Raw genomic sequence first — 22,951 nt, 5'->3', positions numbered from 1 at the left:
AAAAGATTAGCATAATGCTTAATAATTTGTTCACACACTTTTCGCTTTTCTTTTCTTAATCTTCGTAATTATCTTTCAATCACTCGTGTAAAGCATTCTTCTAAGCATCATCAAGCTTTTCCGCTTTCCCCCTCTTTTCCATTTTCGAAAAAATCGTGTTCGTTTATTTTCGTGCTTTCCCGAAAATATGATACTCGTTCATTTGAGGAAGGAGAATTAAGTTTGATTCTCTACGTGAAAACGAAATTTAACAAATTATGGATGAGTTTTAAGTTCATTGTTGGAGACGTTATCTTCTGAGTTTTATTAATTAATGAGAACCCTTCATTTCAAAAGGAAATATAAAAGTTTTTGAGATTGTTATTAATTTTTTTAAATTTATATTGTAATATATCCGGACACTGTACAGCAGAAGAGTGCAGTTGCAGATGTTCCAACTTGTGGAACAATGGAAAGAAAAATGCCACTAAAGGCTTTTGGTTTCCCTAAAGAAAAAAAAGTAATGGAAGCATCTAGCATTTTACAGGCAACTTGGTTATCTCATCTCACCAATTACAACTCCTTAATTTGAATACATCAAGTATTCTATTTTGCCTACAGTGAAAGGTGCATTGATTCTTGGTATCTATTAGACATGAGATGCTTCAGATTTTTCCGGAAAATTTAAATACTCACACTTGCATGTCCTCGTCTCAAGTACTTACGCTACGTATTCTGTTATCGAGATAAGAAGAGTATCCACTCTGTAAACGTAAATTTTGCGGAACATATTTAAGATGAGGGAATTGAGTGACGCAGAATGTAGGTGAGATAGAAAAGAATAGGAATCTTAGGAAGAGAGTGTGTGTTGTACAAAAGAAGAGGGGAGGAATGAGGATAGTGATGAAATGGTTAGTAGGTTGGAGAAAAGTATCTGCTTGAGGTTGAGGGGCATTTCATTTGGGTGGGGGTTCCAAGTGAAAAAACAAAATCCAGCTACTAGTGGCTCTTTGTTCACTTGCTCAAGATATGACAAATTTTCAACAGTGTCCCTGCCTCTGCACTCCTTTGCCCCCTCTGCCCCTCTTTTTTCGTTTTTATTTCAATCTGTCAAACCAGCTTTATTCTGGACATTTAAATATAAAAAATGTTAGGTATCATCCCGAATTTAAATATTATTATTTATTATTTGTTGTGGTAGTTTTCTTTTGTGTTATTTTATAATTTTTTTACTTATTATTTAATATATGTATACAGTTTTTTACTTATTTACTTATTATAATTGTTTCTTTTGTGTTATTTTATCCCACTTGGATCACTAGATAGTAGAACCCCACACTCATGTGTGGCCATATATACATGTGCCTATAATTTGGCATTATGTCAGGAATCAATAACAGAACGGACTCAAAAATATAATATATTTTTGGATTAGAAAATAATCAGGGTCATTGTTTAGAAATATTGGGTGTTGGTATTTAAATAATTATAATTATGATAAATAATAATGAGGACAAAAGAGAATGAATTAGTTTAATGTTTTTGTCCCCTGGTGTTTAACTCAATTTACAAACCAAAAATATTTTTGTTATTCGCATTGTGTAACAAATTTAGTGAGCAATTAAGTATATAGAAATAATTGTTTCAAAAAAAAAGTATATAGAAATAATAATTTATCGTTTAATAACTGGTTAGTTTTCATCATTTCTTTTTATTATGGACTTGTTTGGCCAAAAAATTTTTCGACCTTATGAACTTAGAAATCAGAATTAGATTATCCGTACCATTTGTTTAAATAATTTATAAGTCAACTTTCAACTTATAAGTCAGAATTCAAGAAATTAAAATTTTTAATTTTTTTAGTGATTTATTTTTGTTTTTAAAATTTGATTTCACAATAATATATGAAATCATTATAAAAAATTAATTCATGATATTTTATTATTATATTAATAACTTTTACATCCGATAAGTTATAAATGTCAAACAAATATAAAATAAAAATTAATTTTCACTTATAATTAACTTTCTACAAATAATAAGCATTTTTTGAACTAACTCAAACTGCACGTGTATTGTTAACTTATAAGCAACTTAGGAGTCCCATCAAAGAATTCCAATGCTGCTTAAATTTAGCATATGATCGAGACGATCAAATAACAACGTAGAGACGCAATCTCAGATACTTTGCCGAAGAAATGAGCCAAAGTACATCGTCACTACACTTGCACAAACGGCTCCAACTCCGTTACTACATGCAAAAAACGAGTTGTTTATCTGTATGTCTCACAACATTCTCGAGCTGTATACATACATAATGTTGATAGTACGTGCTAAGTTCTAAGTACTGAAGATTTTTTTTCAGAACATAATCTTGCACTGTCATGCCCACCCTTACCAACAACAGCTTTTCACCCCTTGGAATTTTCACTATCGAATTTACTCATATATAAATCTTTAATCACTTTCGAATACTCGGTACTGTACATTAGCAGCACGTACGTGCATTTAAGGACCACATATGTTAGTGGTTAGAGCTTAGTAAATTTATTTTGATTAACGCTACATGAAATAGAGTCTAACGATTATTTGAATAGTCATTTTAACTTGATACGAATTGATTATAGCATCACATGGTTTGGTTGGCCTACCAGACCTGACAATGACAATATTGTTGAGAATCAGATTAATTATCGAGTTTATTTCATACATAACTCCGTCAATGACATTATTGTCAGGAATCAGAATAATTGTCGGTTTATTTCATACTTAACCTGATTACAGTCAATCATGTCATTCTCGAAACGACAGTCATTTTTTGTCAAATAGTCTCGACTCTATTTATTTTATTCATGTCATTCTAAAAACGACAGTCAATTTTACGGTGGACGGTCCAAAACCCAAACCTTTCCGTTGGTTGCCCGTGAAAGTGGTGCAAAGACAAAAGCATCAAGGGTACCCTACCAACTGAAGTTGTGATGTGCCTAAGTTCGTATACCATGAATGCATGTGCATATATGCATGCATGGGGGCCTAAATTCGAAATCTCTGTGGAAAGACAAACTCCTGCACTTCCCAGTTTGTGTGTCCAACTCATGTCTGCTCTTATTGGATACCTGCAAACACTAAACTTACATTTATGCATACATTGCTGGTATCCATTACACGTAGGGGTGTAAAATGATCCGGGTGATCCCGGGTACCCCTCTACTCAAGTACTGGATCATATTATTTTTAGCTTGTCCAGATTTGGGTCCGGGATCGTTTTATTCGGGTATAAACCGATCCCGGGTATTTGAGATTCGGATCTGAACCGGATATGATCCAGTATCGTATTTTCTATTTTTTAACCGGGTAGTTTATGATCCATCTAATATGAGCCGGATATGATCCACTAACGTCAAATATCATTATTATTTCAGTTGTTCAAATAATTATCATTTAGTCTAAGTAAACATAATATTATAAAATATAATAATTTTGAATTAAAACTTATAGTTATGTGTTGGTATATATCATTTATTAAATATATATATGAAGATAATAAGCATAATCACATTAAATAAATCATATTTTATGAAGATATAAACTTAAATAAGATATTACAATTTTATAAAATGATGATTATTTACTTACAAATATGATGGTGTTAAAATATAATATGTTATATGAGTTTGAATCGAATATGAACCGTGGATCATATTCGGTTATTCGGGTAGGATCATATTATGAAAAATTATATGAGACCGAATCTGAGCGGGTATAGGTGTGCTCGTATCCGGGATCATATATTATACGGGCTTAATTTTTCCGCCAGATTTGGATCGTTTTCAAAACGGATATGAGACATGTATCATATTTTCGAGCCGGATATGAGCCGAGACACCGGATAGTCCGTATCGATTTACAGCCCTAATTACACGCCTCTCAGAACTGCATGCAATAATAATAAACATCTTTTGTTTTTCTTGGTCCGAGATCATGTATTTCTTCAAGTACATTTAAACGATTTCATTAAAATCTTACAACGTTAACTCGTGCTGCGTGTGTAGATGCTTTGTTGATAATAAAACAGTGCGTTTTGGTTGGCTTTTTATGGGGGAATCTACGAATACTGGTGCTTGCTTTGTGTGAGATATCAACCTCAACGTACAACAACATTGTCCAGCACATCTTGTTGTGTCACTTCAGCATCGAATCATATCTTGCCACGTGGCGGGGCTTGGTTTTTTTGTTAATTGGAATTTATTCCGATTGGTTAGTGCTTGCCGTGCTGATTCAACACCTGTATTAGTATCTCTAATCACTTTACTGACCTTGCTAATTCAGCAACCAATTGCATCCTCGTCATGCTTCTCCGGCTTCATACACGGAATTTTATATTACACGTTGAATTCATGTTAGTAAACAAGTCAATTTAATATAAAATAAAAATTATTTAAAATAAATAAAATTTTGATTTTAGTTCATTTTCGAAGTGATCAGGATTAATATCTTAATATCAAGAATAAATATGATAAAATTTTAAAGATTTTCGATTTATTAAAAAAGATATCCAATTAATTATTAAAAAAATTCATCAAATTATCAATTACACTCCGATTTGATTAAAGATTCCTGATTTATATGAACCGATTTTCTAACGTGTGCCTATCACACTAAAAACCATTTTCCCATCTCATTAATAATAATGATTCCAACATACATTCACCAATCAAAATTTTCCACATAACTAAAAAATAGCTCGTAATGTGTTCCATGAACACGCACCAGAAATTCTGAATACAGATTCCTCCTGTATTAAAAAAAATGAAAAAAGAAGTAATAGCAAACTAGCTGCCGCACTATTGGTGGAAGAAGTGGTAGGGTTGATTCGGGCACCATAGAATTCCACAAAAGTAGAAAAGAAACGAGAGATCCAAACCAGCGACAAACCTCAACAACTTGTCCCTAAATTAATCGTTTATGTCAAGTCATTTGCCAAAATCAAACACATATGCCTAAATCCACATTTGGCAACAGGATTTCTTGCTTTTTTACTATATTTATTTTCCTGCTAACGTCTTTCTTAAAATTCACCCATTATTCCATTAAAGAATCGTCCACTATTTATGCCCACTAATCAACACTTTGGGTTGCTTTACAAGCGTTGATACGTTGTTATTCGAGACGTCAAAGATAAGTTATAAATTTGCGAGGAAATTATTCAAGTCGTCACATTTCAATCTCTTCTTTGCCGAAAGGTGGATCGTTTCATTACATCTATAGCCTAGAAAAGGGGTGAATATGGTTAATGCAACGTGTTGGTTAAGTTACGAAGTCTTGACATTTCTTAGGATATGATTTAATATGTGCATACTAGAGAATTTTGAGTTTGATAATGGAGCAGCTTATTCATTAGGTTCTACATGGATTCATATATACAAGGTGGAATGAGATCAAATCCAACAACAAAAATGATCGATTTTGGATTTAAGAGAACTTCCAATATCCATCAAAAAATCACAAAAGTCACCGATTTTGTTTAACGGTTCATGATTTTACTTACCCTGGAAATCACAAAAAATCCCTAATTTGACTTGGCGGTTCATCAATATTTTTCTACACGTGAAGGGATCCCAATCATGATATACGACAGGTCTAATATTTGATATTTTACGAATATACATTTGAAATCTGAAATTTTATTTTGATAATATTTCTTTTCCATCTTGATTGACCGAATGTACATAATATTGTTGTTTTGTTCTGATAAAATAATTATTTTTCATCTTCATTGACCGAATATACATAATATTGTTGGTTATGATTAATTGAGTGATTGGTCAAAAACCGATCATTATTAAGTGAGCGATTTAACGGCCAACTAATATTAATATAACAAAATATGACTGTATTTTTCATAATATATACTTTTCTAAACAATATATTTATGATATTAGATATCAACACTAAAATTAGGATTGTGTAAAAAAACAAAAAAACTAAAATGAGGATAACATGACCGATGAGAGACTTGACTTGGTTGGAAAAATTAAAACAATCATCATATTTGCAATTAAAATTTTAGGAACCATGGCAGGACTCAAATTTACAACTCATCAAATCCGACCGTTATCATTCTTCAAACTTTGATCAATTAGTTGTCGGAATTATCCTCTTGTCTAGTTTACAAATGCCACATTGGCAACAAATACACGTCTTTCAGTTTCCAAGCCTTGGCCTTCTTTCAATCTAAAAAATTAATATGGAATTTGTTTTAGAGAACTGTCCATTTGGATGAGGATGGAGCTAGTCATATCGTCTGATAGATAAAAAGCTAAGAGTTTAATTATGAAACGAATACGGCTTTTACCACACCACCAAGCTAGCTATAATCTTTTACATAATTCCAAAGTTGAATCACCATTCAAAGATGCCAATCGTGTGGCATCAAACAAAACGCAGAGAATTGCAGAGCCGTATGGACTTGGTTTCCAAACCCAATTTATAAAGAGCCCTCGTTGCGTTCCGCTAGCTAGGGTCCCGATTTGCGTTGCTATCAAATGGACAAATGGTGGACCATTTTTAACCTCTGCTGTAACATGCACTCAGCCATGACTTTACGACTGTCATTTAGTGCTATTCATTTGGTACCACCCGCGGTACCCGACAAGACCTGAAATTTCTCAATTCGTCAGGTATAAATAAATATATAAAAATGTAGAATATATAAAATTATGTGTCGTTCTATACTATGATCAGGATCCCGTAATCTCTCAATCGTTAAGTATACATATACATATATGAAACCGTAGATTATATATAAATTATGAACCCGAAAGCTGATGTTGACTGTGCCGTCCCTTATCACTAGGACCCGGTAATTTCTCAAACTGTTAGGTAAAAATATATGAAAATGTAGAATATAAATAAATTATGAACCCGAAAGTTGATGTTGACTATCCCTTATCACTAGGACCCCGTGATTTTTCAAACTGTTAGATAAAAATATATGAAAACATAAAATATATATGTAAATTATGGAAAGCTGATTTTGACTGTGCCGTCCCTTATCACTAGGATCCCGTAATTTCTCAAACTGTTAGGTAAAAATATATGAAAATGTAGAATATAAATAAATTATGAACCCGAAAGTTGATGTTGACTATCCCTTATCACTAGGACCCCGTGATTTTTCAAACTGTTAGATAAAAATATATGAAAATATAAAATATATATGTAAATTATGGAAAGCTGATTTTGACTGTGACGCCCCTACCACTTATGCAGTCATAGAGTCTGTAATTTGTAGGGTACGTGACATTGGCTTTAGGGCCATTGCTTGCTTCACATATTTTGGAAAAACTTAATTTTGTCTCTACATATATAAGATATTGTACAGTCTCTCATTTAGAACGAAAATCCGGATTGTGTAGCAACAAAAGTGGCACTTTTGGCCCAGCTATCTTTGCTCATGTTTTCTCACTGCTACCAAATTGGATTTGAGTCATGTTTATCTTTACATGCTTGTAGTCAAATCCACCATGAAAGATGTTAATGTTTGGATTCAACTGTTCAAACTAAAATGCTTAATCATACACGTATTTCTGTAAACTAGAATATTGGAATCTTGTGGAGTGACGGCAAATTAAAGATAAAAAATATCTAATTTATCTATAACCATTTAAATTCGGCGTAAACAATCTCTCTACTTCACTCTAGCTGGATATATTTCCCAAAATCATACTTTCGAGTACGGGTATCGATTCATATAAGAACACTGAGAACAATTGTTCAGTACTTTTCAAAAAAACCCATCATTCTCACGCTAAAATGGATTTTCATAGAGCGGTTCTTATATAAAGTATGAATCAGAGTATTATTTGTCATATAATACTACTGCTCACATAAGAATGACAGATGGAGGAACAGAATTAGCTTAAAAGGTAATGTCTAAACATAAATTCAAACTAGGAAACTTTGCTTACAAGTGAAAAGAAACAAGCACCGCCTAGAGATAGTGGTTTGAAATTTAAAATCCTCTTCTATACAAAATGCTAGTGTTCTGAAACCTTATCCTGTTCTGTTTCACAAGTTGACCATCTGGATAGTCAGCACTCAATTTTGCAAATTGACTTATCAGAAAAAGAAAGATGCAAAGAAGTCGAACAAGACATGATCAGGCACTACAGAATTATGAAACCAAATATACTTGAAACAATCAAACTCCACAGGATCACCATTGCTTTTCCTGGTGCCTTTCACAAAGGTCAATTTCCACAAACAACAGATATGTATAATTAATTCATATCATTTGTGTGTGCGAAATCAGGAGATGAACATCAACCATCAGGACTACAGAAGCACTAGCTAATCCAGTCAAAGGCTGACATGAGTTGATAGGCAATGAAAGCGTCGAGTACTCAGACATCAGTCCCCTCGTCACAAAGCACTATGTATATGCAAAGTTGCCGTCTGAACACCAAAATTATCCGCGTGATAAGTGCTAATATTGGTATGGAGAAAATGTGAGAAGTTTTCGTATTTGAAAAAACTGTAGCCAAAAAAACCAGTATTTAATCTACATTGTTCATCATGAGACTATGAGAGTTCATACTATAGATAAGAATTGAACTAAAGGTGAAATTTACGTCTCATCTTATATAACTAGCCGAACTGACATGTCACGTACAAGACAAATTAGTAGTTAACATAAGAATAATGTTTGCATATTCAATTAGACTTTATCTGGTGCTGCTAGAAACTTGACATTTACACTCCCAGGCAAAGAGGGAGCAAAGAGGCATGATACACTGCAACAATACATTAAAATTTTAATTATTAGTAGATATAATTATATATTTTTAAGTAAATTACTTTGAATTCATATTTTCAGGAACTCACATCCAAATAAAATTCAATTTATCCAAAAAAAATTTATGTTTACTGATTGTATAATTTATATTTGGCTTGTTGCTGTAATTGTAAACTTTGTATAAGTTAATTAGTATAACTAAAATATCAACATGAGACTTTGAAATTTAAATACTAAAACTTTAAACACTTTGAATTTAGAACTAAAAATGATGAAATAGATGGCGGGTAATGGGCTAGTAAGTTCAATTAGACTTTAACGGTCCAGAATATTTGGGCCTAAGTGAGTGGTACAATCTTTATGCAATATATACACAATAGTTGGATAACATAATACGAATTGGATCATTAGGTCTATATTCTGAATATTAGATTTTTAATGTAATTCTCCTTCATAATTCTTTTTATTAAATATAAAGAATTCTATCTTTGCGGTCTAGAGCATTAATGTACATAGATAAACTAACAAAATTAAGTCCAAATTGTTGGGAATTTTTTCTGGGAATTTTTGGCAAATATTCGGTAGTCTCTATAGACTTATAAAAAAAAGTCCAAATACTTCTGTAATTTTTTTTTTTAACATAACTTTACAGTTGCACATATACTTAATAACATTATTATCTAATAACGGAAATGGGGCTATCAGTATTGACATAACATTGCTTCATATCAAGGCTCACAGAAACATTTAATATACAAAAATAATATGCTGTTAATATAGTAACAAAATTTCCAATTAATTAGAATTCTTATGAACGGAGAACCAGAGGGGGAATGAAGAGGAGAAACAAATGCAGCTCTGACCGGAAACACAACTATTCTACTAGAATTGATATTTTCTGGTATTCATTCAAAATGTATTCATATAATATGATGTTTTGGCTAAAGTAAATATAATAATAACACCCTCACCTCACAGGAAAACTCCAGATTTACAATAATAACACTGTAATGTTGTTTTTCCAAAAGAATAATCTGAATTAAGTTTCTATAAACTTCTTTCTATGTTTGGACTGCCAGAATTTTTGGCAGTGCTGCTGCTGTTGCTGCCTAAAGACCCAGAGAGCCACAATTATCCGGTCGGGAAATAAGCAGACACAGAATTACCAATTGCCTTGAAAGAATGAGATCCGAACTCTGTTGCTCAGAGTATGAATTTGCACACGCCACATTGAACCCCCGACCAACAAATTCAAGATCACATATTCTTCCTTTGAAGAAGAAGTCAGAAATGAACATCACACACAAGATAAAGTGTCACAAAATTGAATCCCATCATTTAATAGGTAGGACAACATCAAGGTTCTTCGGAAGCAACCAACCATCAGGATAAACAAGATCCCGAGCTTCTATATGGAGGTGCCAGTTCATGATCCTCGAGCAATCCTGGGGAATTCCTTCCATTTGGCTTTCGTCCTCTACTACTTGTTCTATAAAGGTGGTTTCCTAATAAAACACAGGGTAGATGAATTTATGTAATGTTAATGACAATTTAACTGTGAACAAAACTGACTGCCATCTTAAGATGCACTAAATGATGCTTACCTGGAAACCCTCCTTCACAGTATCTAACTGTCGAATTGGTTCTGTGGTGGGTCGCTTCCACCTCTTTGGGTCCCATAATATGGTGCTATTAAAGGCAAATCCTGACATGTCAACATGGAACCTACGAAGAATTTTACTTTTCTCATTTGTGTTCCATCCAATAACTGCACTTCCATTGCATACTGGACCTTCCAAGACAGCCTTGTTTTTGCTCTGTGCAAGCATGGCCACCGGCCATGTGCCGAACCGCCTAATATCAGAATTAATTATATATTAATATGTATCACACATATATTCAATAACATTCTGGCATTCCACCACTGAATCAAATCAAGACCACATTAGACTTCAGCTTGTTCCCATATAGTTAAAAGCTGCGACAATATGTATGTTCTAACCATCTAACCAAATTTCAATTCAGGACATCACCAAAGACTTTTCTTCTTTCTTGTCATTATTTTGTCATAAAACAGAAAAGAGGTCCACAACTAGACATTAGAATGATAGCTGAATAGAGAAACAAGCCAATAGTTCCATTATCAAACCAATTTCTGTTCCACAAGCTCAATCTGCTAAAGCGAATAAATACACATGGCAAGAGCATGTTGCCCATAGCCTAACATGTCTTATCCAAAAAAGAAAAGAAGATATATAAAACATTTAATAGAATATGCCATCCATGAGCAGGTGCTCACAATATAAATGCACAATTTCGACGACAGACTATAGACGAGTAACCATCATCAGAAATAATGTATTTAGGGTAACCATTTCCAGTCACAGATGCTTGCCTTGGGGAATTTAGTTTGTTTGGTTTTATAGACATTTTTAGGGTGTATTAGTATATAAAAGATATTCAAATATGAAATAAATCGTGAGGAACATATAGAAACAAAATACGGACAATTGAGCATAGACCAAATTATGATCTAATAATAGAACAGAGTACCTCAGGTCCTCAGCAATGACCAATTCAATGACAATATGTATGTGGAACTCCTACTTAACTGCTTGCTATGCAATTTAACAGTGTATGTGACTGGAAATTAAACTTGAAAACACGATAACTGCAATAACAGTACTGAATTGCAGATTTTATGTATTTTTTCAGATCTACGACCACGGGTGTTCCAAGGGCACAGATTTAACAATCATATCTAATAATTCAATTCTACTAAATCAAGCTTCAGCAAAGAACAACTTAACTACAAGCATTCAATGCCGGTAAGCAACTAAAATCTTAAACACTTTTTAGAACTATAGTTAGAACTTAGAAACATGAGTTCAAATTTAAAGATTCATACGGAAACGTAACAATATTAACTTGTTAGAGAAAACCATATACCTGATTTCTCTAATATTATCAAACAGCTCAAGCGAATACACATTATCATCATCCGCAAAGTAAACAATACCATCAAGCTTGTGCCGCTCAATATGTTCAAGCGCGGTATTCCTCTGATGCACACCTCTATCCTTAACACTCGTAGAATTCTTCGTACACACTAAATGCCTATACATAACCCCGGTATTCCTCAAAATCTCCGCTGTCTCCATCGACGCCTCATTCATTTCCACCACAATCCAAATCAACGGAGGAGGCACGAGCCTAAGCAAATTCCCCAACCTACCCAAATAATATGCCTGCAAAGCCCGATTATACGTAGGTGTAACAACAATCAACTCTTTTCGATACACAAGCTCCACACTCTTCTCCAGCTTCCGCTCCCCAAGCTGAACCGGATGGTTCATAACGACGTCGTTTTCGATAACATTAACCGGCGGAGGCTTAATGATCTCGAAAGTAAAATCATGATTTGACACGACATCAACCTCATTAAACGGCGCTAATCCCAATAAAAACCCTAACATAAACAAAATCAAGCACCTGAAGAGTGATTTTCGCCAGAACGGCTGTGCCTTCCGAGAATGTCGCTGGAGAGAGAGAGCGGCGAGAAATCGGGAGAGAGAGTAGGAGGAAGATCTGTTAGCGTTTTTGTGTGACGGAGAGTTGACGGAGAAGGGGCTGCCGCCGTTAGTGTGCGAACGGTCGTGATACGGCGAGAGAGATCGTCGTATTGAAGCCATTGGGGAGATGAGTGTAGATCATAGAAATGAGAGAGAGAGAGAGAGATGGAGAGATGATTGGGGATTAAAATCGGGGATTGATTTGAAACCCTAGGAGAGAGAAAGTGATTAGATTTGGAAATTCAAGTTAAATGGAAATAATTGGAGAAGGGGAAGGGGGGCATGTGCTGACAAACAGGGTGGAGCTTGTTGGAGACTCGGAGTTGTATTAATTCATCTGCTTATTCCATTACTACATTGAATTACTACATGTTTTTATTTATAAAAGTATTTAATTATCATGATTCATGGGCAATTCAGATTATGTTAATTAATCTGCAGACTAATTACTACTCCCGAGTTAAATTGACCAATTTTTGATTAAATATTACAAATTATCTATTCATTATTTCTAAAATCTGAAAGTTGCATATTAAAATAGACTAAATATACTTTCTAATGATATAAGTTTTATTATTTTTCTCAATTATCTGATATATGTAAATTTCAGTCAAAATATAATCAATTTGACTAGTCAAAAATCAAAATAGACATGTAAAAAGGGACAGAGGGAGTATTTTAGTATCATGCTTTGTCGGGACAGAAGAAGGAAATAAAAAGTTTTCTATCGAATTGCTTCTTTAAATCTTTTGATTTCGCAGTCAACATGAAATTCTTTATTCCCTATCAAAATATATTGAATAAATATCCAAATCGTGTAAAATACAATTAAATATGAGAATAAAATCATATTATATATATATATATATAGTGCAAAATAAAATTAGATATGAGAATAAAATATATATATATATATATATATAGAGGTGGGTTCTGGTACAAACTTACAAATTTTATACATTCAACACATATATAATTTGAGTTCAACATTTTTTTAACATATTTTGTTTAACATCGGCTAAAATTGTGTTGGAGAGATACATAAACTAATTTTTCAACGTAAAAACTAAGTTAAACGTATTATATAACTAATATTTATGTTTCTAGACCCTGCTCAAACCCTAGAGGTATCCATCATTCTAATCAAAGTGTACATGACTTATTCATGTTGTGAAACGATAAAGAATAATATTTATAATTTTAGTTTTAAGGTCATTATAATTTTTATATGAATTATTATAAGATAATGTATTGAAATTATTGTTGAAAAATCGATTATGTTATCTCGTAGACATATAGCTTTTAAAATATTTATTTATATAACATAAAAAGGTAGTACAAATAATATATACTCCCTCCGTCCCATTTTAACTGCTTTTGACTTTTTTACACGTATTTTTAGATGTTAAAAAAATCACATCTAAACATAATAATTTTTTATAAAATTTATATCAAATAAAAGTTTAGAACCTAAACTTTTATTTGATATAAGAATTGAATTATTTTATTAAGTGTAGATATTGTTTTTTTACATCTCAATATACGTGCTAGAAAGTCAAACATCAGTTAAAATGAGACAGAGGGAGTATTATTTTCATCTATATATTAATATATGTTATTGATGATAGTTTTATTTTTTTATTTTTACCTAATTATAAATTATAAATTAATATTTTTTTATTTATAAGAAAAAGAATATTAGTTAAGAATATTCATGCTTATTTATATAAATTTTTTTATTTGACTTCTAGTTTGTCTTTTATAAGTTATACATCTATTTATAAGTATTTAGTAGTATTAATATATGTTATTAATAGTAGTTTCACTCTTTTTCAGCCAATTATAAAGTATATTTAAAAGGATAGCGATAAAGTTTTTGTCTTGTAATACAAGACGAGTGCTTTTAGTATTTAAAATTATTTAACAATCTTGATATGTTGTAGAATTCTAGTCCTATAGAGGGAGTACTAAACTAAACAAATTATAAATTAATAATTTTTATTTTTTATTTATAAGAAAAAGAATATTAGTTAAGAATATTCACGCTTATTTATATAAATTTTTAATTTGACTTCTAGTTTTTCCTTTATAAGTTATACATCTGTTTATAAGTATTTATTAGTATTAATATATGTTATTAATAGTAGTTTCACTTTTTTTCAATTAATTATAAATTATATTTAAAAAGACAATGATAAAGTTTTTGTCTTGTATAACACAAGATGAATGTTTTTAGTATTTAAAATGTTTAACAATCTTGATATGTCGTATACTTCTGCTTGTATAGAAAAAGTACTAAAATTTGTACGAATTATAATATAGTATAGGATAGTATAGATATTGTTAGATTAAACAGTGCACAATTTTTTCTGCCAACTCTTGTCAACAAATTTAGCAAGGAAAAAAAAAACTATTGTCAACACCCAGAAATGAATGCACTCTATAAATGCAAATATTCTTGAAAATGCAATCTTTTTCTTCCTTTTTCAAAGTTAAACTCACCAGAAGATGCATAAAATGGGTAAAGCTGCTGAGTTGCGATGCAAGTGAACATATATATGTTTTACTCTGTGTTTGATTTACTCTGTGTTTGATGACTGCACATAAAATTTTTTTTAAAAAAAAACATATCAAATACTCAAAAAAAAAAGAGAGAAAAAGAATACTGACCATATTCAACTTAATTGTGAAAATGTATCAAAAATACAAATTTTGCTTGTCATGCACCAAGTACCAGTTATAGTTAATATTGAATGTTCTCAAAATTTCCCATTTATTAAAAATATTTAGCTTGATTTTGGCGCGTTTCTCTGTTTGTTACATCTTCTGTTTCTTCATATTGTTGTTCTCACATGACTGCTTCTGCTGAATCTAAAATCTCGGACCAGCTGCCAGAATCTCCTCAGCCAATTTGTTATCTGTTCCAATCTTGTGGTTCAAAAATACCTCAAAGTTCCTCTTGAACAGACCACCCAAGTTCAACAAGTTGTCATTGTAAGCTTTCTTGTCTGACCACTACATTAACACAATGTAAACAGCATTAGCTTCACTAGAACTCTCACTACAGCTAGAAATACTAGCAAATATTGCAGACTTAAATGAAATTATTTAACTTACCGTGTTCACAGGGTCGAGAATTTCTGAAGGCACCCCCTCGACTACAGTAGGGATTTCGAGCCCGAACACTTCAGTTTTGGAATAGTCTGCATTCAGAAGGCTCCCTGAGTGGATGGCATCGATGATTTTTCGGGTGTAGGCCAGTTTGATACGGTTGCCTGATCCGTACCTAAGGATGGAACGAAAGCCTTAATTTTAGAATACAAGAAACCAAAATCTTTAATATTCCCTCGTCCAAATTCTTTTGTCTTGTTCGACTTTTTGTGGTCAAATTGACCAAATTTTGACTAAAACTTACATCTTTTGAATAATTGAAAAAAAATATAAAAAAACATATTACTAGAATCTACATCTATTCTGCTCTAAAACGTATTTTTTCGATTTTCAGGATCATGTAAGAATAATTACTAATTACCAGTCAAAGTTTGGTCAATTTGATCACAAAGAGTCAAACAATACAAAAGAATTAAGATGGAAGGAGTATGTGGATGTGTCTGTGTCCATTAGTACCTTCCACCAGACCAGCCTGTGTTAACTAGCCAACCTGTAGCGCCGTGTTTTTTCATTTTCTCAGCCAGCATGGCTGCGTACTTGGTAGGATGGAGCATTATGAATGCTGCTCCAAAACAGGCTGAGAATGTAGCTTGTGGCTCCTTTATACCATCCTCTGTTCCTGCCACCTGCAGATTATATCATTAGTAAGTATTACTTCAGAAACCGGAATCTACAAGTCGTGTAAATTTAGGAAATCACTTACCAGAGCAGTGTAGCCACTAATGAAGTGATACATTGTCTGTGCCAAGCTCAGTTTGCTCACTGGTGGAAGCACGCCAAATGCATCGCAGGCAAGAAGAATGACATTCTTCGGGTGAGGACCAACACAAGGTATTTTGGCATTAGGAATGTACTCTATTGGGTATGCTGCTCGAGTATTCTCTAAAATTCAAATTTGTAAACAGAAAAATATCATTAGTTTTGAATGTCTTGTGCAAAGTCCAAAAATCATGATTTGTGAATTTTAAATTGTTAACAAATCAAGCCTTGTGAGTTTCTTATTTTGCCTTTCAAATTGCATCTAATGTTAACTACTCTAAGAATCATGATTTAGTAATGTACCTGATACAGATCTATCTGAGTAGTCTACTTCTCTGGTATGCTCATCAAACACCACATTTTCGACCACTGTCACAGACAAAACACCAATGAACTTCATTTCAAATAAGATATTTACCCGGCTTAAGATATTAGTACCTGTTCCAAACTTGATGGCGTTCCAGATATCAGGCTCTTTCTCCCTCACAAGGTCAATGCACTTTGCATAGCATCCTCCCTCAATATTTGACACACCATTCTCACTCCAGCAATGCTCATCGTCTCCAATCAAGTACCTATTATGATCCGTGGATAATGTAGTTTTGCCGGTACCTGAGTGAAAAATCACAGAGCATACAAACTGTTAGAAAAAAAAGGAGGATAATTCATTTTTTCTTGTCTGTTTGACGATTGAGAAATAAGAATCAAGAACCTGATAGCCCGAAGAAGAGGGCTACATCGCCATCTTTTCCCATATTGCAACCAGAATGCAGAGACAAAATTTGACGCTTAGGCATGAGATAGTGCATTAGGCTGAACAAGCCTTTTTTCATTTCCCCAGCATATTGAGTCCCGAGAATGACCATTTCTCTTCTAGCAAGATTAATATCTATACTAGTAGACGAGGTCATGTAGTGAGTATATCGGTTACATGGGAATTGTCCAGAGTTGTAAATTGTAAAGTCTGGGGTGCCAAAATCTTCCAATTCTTCAGGTGTTGGTCGGATACACCTGAAATTCACGGAGTTAAACATGTAGCATCTTTGCAATTTGCAATTAGATGAACTCATATGCATCAATGCACATCTATTCAGATTACTATAATTTAGACAACCAGCACTGCTTTAGTTTCATAGGCTTACATGTTATGCATGAATAAGGAATGGTAAGCTCTGGCAGATACAATACGGACTTTGATACGGTGATTTGGATCCCAATTAAGGTACTGGTCGTTTACAAAAACCTGAAATGCAAAATTACATGTCTGAGTTATGATCATTTGAACTCTGAGACGAAATCAACAGATATGAAATAATATTGTAGTGCAGTTATGCTTGCATCATCATATCTAAACAACAACAGAAACAAACAGTGTATTTATATGCACCACAACTGCTTCTATCCACAATGACATAAGTGTAGATAAAATCAAGCATCCGATAGACAATGATAGGATTGAATTTGTTATTATACGAGGATCACACATTACATACGAGGATTACACATTACATTACATTTGTTGAGCACCAGTCGATCTAAAACTTTAAGGAGGAAGGTCTCAAATGGATCTTATGCTATATCTCAACACTCTCCCTCACTCAATTTCATTTTTTGGGTTGAAGAGTGGATTACGGCGCCCATAACTGAGAATTGCTATCATGTTCAGAATCAGTCCATCTAAAACCTTAATAGAGTTAGAGGAAGACCTCGAATGGATCTTATGTTATATTATAACAAGTCACATGTATTGAATTGCTATCTGATTCTTTAATTTAAACATAGTACTCTTGTCATATATTAAAGGCTTAAAGCGTTAATCATCTCAGTAATTTGTTCTTATCTTGTAATTTAAATAATAAGTACCTTGTCCAAAGAGCACAAGTAATCAACAGCTCGTTCTCTGTTGACCAAGAATGTCTGCTCATCCATCTCAATATTGGGTGATCCCCTGCACAAGATTAAATCACAAATATAAAATTAATGGACATGATAAACTAATAAACAGGTCCAAAATTGATGCATATTAACACGGATTCTAAAGACTTACTTTCCCCACCAGAGCTCCTTCGCGGTGGACTCATCTTTAACGACACGTTTGTCTCTGGGAGATCGCCCTGTTTTTGCACCAGAAAGCGTGGCTAGAGCTCCGCTTGAAGTTATGAATGACCCTTTCTCATACTTGATAGCTTGCTCGTAAAGCTCTACATTTACACATTGAAAAATTGTAATTAACTTGCAATGAAATTCACATTTCGAGTAAAGTTTCATGGCAACTCAACGTCTCATCCCTTGTCATTAAAAACAATTGACTTTTTCAGGAAAACAAATATTTTACCAATAAATATAAACGAAATATTTATCTATTCTACAAGCCCTGTTAATTTATTAAAAGGAAGGGAAATAATTTGTATGCATAATTCTACGAAAATACCTGCCGGGGAGAGATTGTAGAGGATGTGAGTGAATTTGAGGGAACTATCACTGATATTAGGAGTAGGAGTAGCAGTAGCAGTAGCATGATGAGAGGATAGTTTCGGAGTTTCTGCAGCTTTCCTGGTTGATGCTGGATCCCCTTTCACCACCTTCGGCCCGGTCTCTCTTGTCAATGATGCCAGTGATGCACTGCCAGTTTACGTGTGTTAGTAGCTGTTAAGTAACCCGTTCTCCTAAAATGTCGAGACGCCAGGAAGAGGACTTCCGCCTAAACTCTGATATTATATTAAGTGACTCGTTCTCCTTAATCCTCAATGTGTTGGGAGGACGGGAGCACTTAAGAGGATCATAATCATATATTCTAACATTAACAATTTTTCTTTTAATCTTTAATAAAAAATTACATCGATGATCTTATTTTAATTAGAAGCATAGAACAATGTTAATGACGAAGAGCGGACCTGATGGACTGGAGTTGCTGTTTATTTCGGTGGTCTTGATCAGAGACTGCAGAATCGAATGAAGATCTTGCGCTACCTGCACCACCACCTTTGATTGGAGTAGAAGGAGCTGATTTCTTCATCTGAAGCGAATGTAACTCGTCGATGGTCTGCGCTTTCACTGGCGTGGCACTGTCGTCGTGACAGATCTCCTCATCATCTCTTTTCGTTCTTGTATCGATCTTTGCTAGATTTCCACTCATCATTGTCACTTCTGTGTACAGAGAGAGAGAGAGGGGAGAGAGTCGGAGAGAGGGAGAGAGTCAGAGAGAGAGAGAGAGAGGAGAGAGAATCAGAGAGAGGGAGAGAGTCAGAGAGAGAGGGGAAGAGAGAGAGAGAGAGAGAGAGAGGAGAGGGAGGGAGAGAGAGAACAAACGATGATGTTATCGTTTGGCACTACTGCCTTATATAGGCTTCATGCACACATATGGATCTTGGCAGCTGTGAAGGGGAATACGAATTTTTTAGCACCGTCGTTCTACTCTTTACGTAATGACCAAATACAAAATACTCCCTCCGTCCCTTTTTATCTGTCCATTTTGGAAAAAAAAACACATACCAAGAAATACTTGATTGTATAAACTTTTTCATTAAATACCTCTAATTAATATCTTGAAAATGGTGGAATACCCCTACTTTATGTCTTGAAAACATGAATTCAACCAAGTTTTAAATAAGTCAAGCCTTGAAAATTGAAATTATGTAGATATATTTGAAAAACTATCATTAAATTAGTTTTGAAAGTATAAATGGACAGATAAATAGGGACAAATTTTCACTTCCAAAGTGGACAGATAAATAGGGACGGAGGGAGTATTTAACTAAAACCAAATATATATCACGACGGGAGCATTTATTACGGAAACAGCACATAAATACTTGTAAAGAGCCACAAAATACGGGAAAAAACATTTCACATCGGGTCTCTCCGGATTGTCAAAGCTGTGCATGCACGGATGGATTGCTCAACAGGTAAGCTACACGTCAGGATCCATTCATCTTTGTCTATCTTTTTGGTTTTCATGATTCAGTTTTAAAATAATGACGATACATGAACTTGTTCAACTAGGAAGTTAGGCACGTTCGTAAATTCGTAAATAAATAAGTAGTTTGAAGTAGATCCAGACTTTCTTCCTAATAATCGGTGACTCGTTGTGAAAGCTAGTTGCAATAATAATATTTGCGTCATATTTTCAATATGTTCGACTCGTGCTCAGTTCGAGATTATACTAAATTACGATTTAACTTTAGGCCATATATTTTTGTTTATGACATGCATATTAACACATTATTGTGTTATTGTGTTGCGTAGAAAAGTCTAGGGAGGGTTGAGTTTCTGGCCCCGTGAAGTTGAGATAAAGGAAGAGGAAGGCAGGATTCACGAGCACAACACACAACTGCTTATTGAATTACGGTGACCTTTTGGGGACTAAAATAAGATAAGATTTATGGATACAAATCAAATGATTTTTACTGGGCACAGATATGATAAAATGTTGGATTTTTTTTCTTCTTTTATCGATAAGCGGACTTTTTTTTCCCTTATAAATAAAGAGATTTTTTCCTTTTTAGATAAGAATAATTAAAGATAATTAAAAACAGTAAATATTATAAATTATATTGATGTTTGTATAAATTATTTTTCGTAACTAAGTCGTTTTCCAAAAATTATATAAAAATATATTTTTTCTAGAAATTAGCCACTTTTTTCTATAAATATAAAATGATAAATATCTATTCAATACTTAATATTATAAAACATTATATAAATATGATTTTTCTTAAATTAATCTTTATTTTGTTCAACTATAAAGGACAAATATGTCCAACATCTAATTTTGGATAAAGGTATGTTTGCGTGACTATGTAATATATTTATCGAATTTTATTTAACAACGCCTACAATCCAGAATCCTAAAATTTAAAATTTTGCAACTTTTGATATAAAGAGTACTCCCAGTCCATCCGATAGTTTACATTGGGTTGGACACGGAGATTAAGTAATATGTATAAAGTAATGGGAAATATGAAGAAAAGTGGGTGAAGTGTTGGGACTAATTGATTTTTAATATATAAAACAGATATAGTGGAGTAAAAGTAGCGTGAAAAGAGAGGAAAAGTAGAAAAGTGGTGGGATAAATTAACAATTTTGAAAAAAAATTATAATATAAATAATGAGTGGATAGTCCAAAAAAGAAAATTGCAAAAAATCCGGTGGGATGGAGGGAGTACTAAAAACTCGGAATGGCTGTAAAATACACCAAAAATAGCGTCACAGCACTTGCATCAACTTTCCCGATCAAAATATTCTGAAATGTTAAATCAGCGCATCATTTTATAACTATTTTTATATCCATTTTGATATATTGAGCTCTTTTTAGTTAATTTTGTATTATAATTAATTTATAAATTATTAAAAGTATGGTAATAAAAATCAATAGGATAAGTCATCCATTTTTATGAAGATATCCGTTTTGGTCATATAAAAATACAATAAGTTAAAAGAAAATAGCTGCTATTACTGACTTTAATCTTATTTTTCCCTTGTTTTTAGTTTAAAATCAATTTTTTACAAACATAAACTCGAAACAAAAAATACATTATGTTCACGTTTTAGAAACTAGACTGGACTAGACAACAGTCTCTTATTGACCACTTCTCACTCATGAGTCATGATTCAGTAGAGGTCAAAAGGGCCCAACCCATTTTCTTTATCTTCGGCAAAATCTTGGTCAAGAAATTTTGGGCCTCAACCGGCATACTGTTCTGATGTGCTGATCAGCTGATGTGCAAAATGTTGTTGGCGCCTGATTAGGAAAAAATCTAAAAAGGACTATTAACAATACGAGCAAGAATTAACATTTTTTGGGCCTTAACCAGCAAACTATTCATAGTCCATACAGTCAGAACAGCATAAGAGCAAATTTAATTTTATATCATTTCAGTCCATGTTCTGATTTTTTTTTTTTTTTGACATGATGCTCACAAAAAAAAAAGTCTCTGGAAGCATGCATGTCGGCTGCATTAGAAAACGACTGTCACCCTCTTCGACGAGATGCATGCGTTTGCACGTATTTTGATGCTTCAATAAAATATAGTTTAATAACTTTTTTTTAAAATTATTTTTTTAAATAAAAGTTTAAACATTAAATTTTTTCAGATAAAAAAATTTATCATGAAAAGATATTTTAAAAAGATTTAGAAAATGTGTGAAAAATAACAAAAACAATTCATTGAATGGAGGATATAGGTTAAAAGGTGATTATTATGTACTGTCTCCGCCCCTCAGGTCTGTATACATTTGTATTGGGCACGGTCACGAAGACTAAGAACAGTTTATAAAATAATGTAAAACAATGAGAAAGAGAAAGAAAAGTAGGTAAAGTGGTGGGACTCATTAATATTTAAGTGATACATTTGAAAAAGTTGATGAAATTAGTGGATGGGTGAAATTTTTATATTATAAAAGATTACTATTTTGAGAAAATTTTGAAATGTATAGAATTTAATAAGACATGCCGAAATGCCGAAAAAGAAAGTGTATAGAAATGAAAAGGGACGGAGGTGTATACCGGAAAAGAAGATATTTCTGTTACTCCAGAGTATTCTAAACCAGCCATACGAAATCTGCCACGTCCCACTAGCTAATAAAATAGTGGTCCAAACTAAAACAAAGACAGCACACGTTACTCTACGACTCTTATCCCTGTTTGGCTGTTTCTAGTATTATTGCTGTTATT

General features: G+C 33.1%; 2 protein-coding genes across 2 annotated transcripts; both read right to left on the bottom strand.

Annotated features, from left to right (window-relative positions):
* Positions 1-9,653: 9,653 nt before the first annotated feature.
* Positions 9,654-12,707, bottom strand: LOC108215581 (probable beta-1,4-xylosyltransferase IRX9H). The gene is made up of 3 exons (XM_017388082.2): positions 11,726-12,707; positions 10,381-10,630; positions 9,654-10,281 (listed from the first exon to the last, which is right to left on the bottom strand). The coding sequence occupies exons 1-3, from the start codon at positions 12,466-12,468 to the stop codon at positions 10,111-10,113; spliced, it is 1,164 nt and encodes a 387-aa protein (XP_017243571.1). The 5' UTR covers positions 12,469-12,707; the 3' UTR covers positions 9,654-10,110.
* A 2,291-nt stretch (positions 12,708-14,998) lies between these two features.
* Positions 14,999-19,593, bottom strand: LOC108215635 (phosphoenolpyruvate carboxykinase (ATP) 1). Its single transcript, XM_017388157.2, has 12 exons — positions 19,173-19,593; positions 18,710-18,900; positions 18,326-18,479; positions 18,142-18,226; positions 17,421-17,521; positions 16,991-17,289; positions 16,717-16,890; positions 16,582-16,647; positions 16,223-16,401; positions 15,976-16,145; positions 15,466-15,634; positions 14,999-15,363 (listed from the first exon to the last, which is right to left on the bottom strand). Exons 1-12 carry the CDS (start codon positions 19,415-19,417, stop codon positions 15,220-15,222), a joined length of 1,977 nt encoding a protein of 658 aa, XP_017243646.1. The 5' UTR covers positions 19,418-19,593; the 3' UTR covers positions 14,999-15,219.
* Positions 19,594-22,951: the final 3,358 nt, after the last annotated feature.

Source organism: Daucus carota, chromosome 4 (genome assembly GCF_001625215.2).
Source record: "Daucus carota subsp. sativus chromosome 4, DH1 v3.0, whole genome shotgun sequence".
In the NCBI taxonomy this organism is placed as follows: Eukaryota; Viridiplantae; Streptophyta; class Magnoliopsida; order Apiales; family Apiaceae; genus Daucus; species Daucus carota.
Note: the sequence above shows the minus strand (reverse complement) of the source record. Positions and strands in the feature narration are given on the sequence as shown.

Excerpts from the sequence above, each read along its gene's own strand:
- LOC108215635 (XM_017388157.2), bottom strand. The coding sequence starts at position 19,417 with ATGATGAGTGGAAATCTAGCAAAGATCGATACAAGAACGAAAAGAGAT. Across the intron at positions 16,891-16,990 it reads CCTCTTCTTCGGGCTATCAG|GTACCGGCAAAACTACATTA; the intron begins GTTCTTGATTCT and ends TTTTTCACTCAG. Across the intron at positions 16,402-16,581 it reads CTCAGATAGATCTGTATCAG|AGAATACTCGAGCAGCATAC; the intron begins GTACATTACTAA and ends TTTGAATTTTAG.
- LOC108215581 (XM_017388082.2), bottom strand. The coding sequence starts at position 12,468 with ATGGCTTCAATACGACGATCTCTCTCGCCGTATCACGACCGTTCGCAC. Across the intron at positions 10,631-11,725 it reads GATAATATTAGAGAAATCAG|GCGGTTCGGCACATGGCCGG; the intron begins GTATATGGTTTT and ends TTCTGATATTAG. Across the intron at positions 10,282-10,380 it reads CTGTGAAGGAGGGTTTCCAG|GAAACCACCTTTATAGAACA; the intron begins GTAAGCATCATT and ends GTGTTTTATTAG.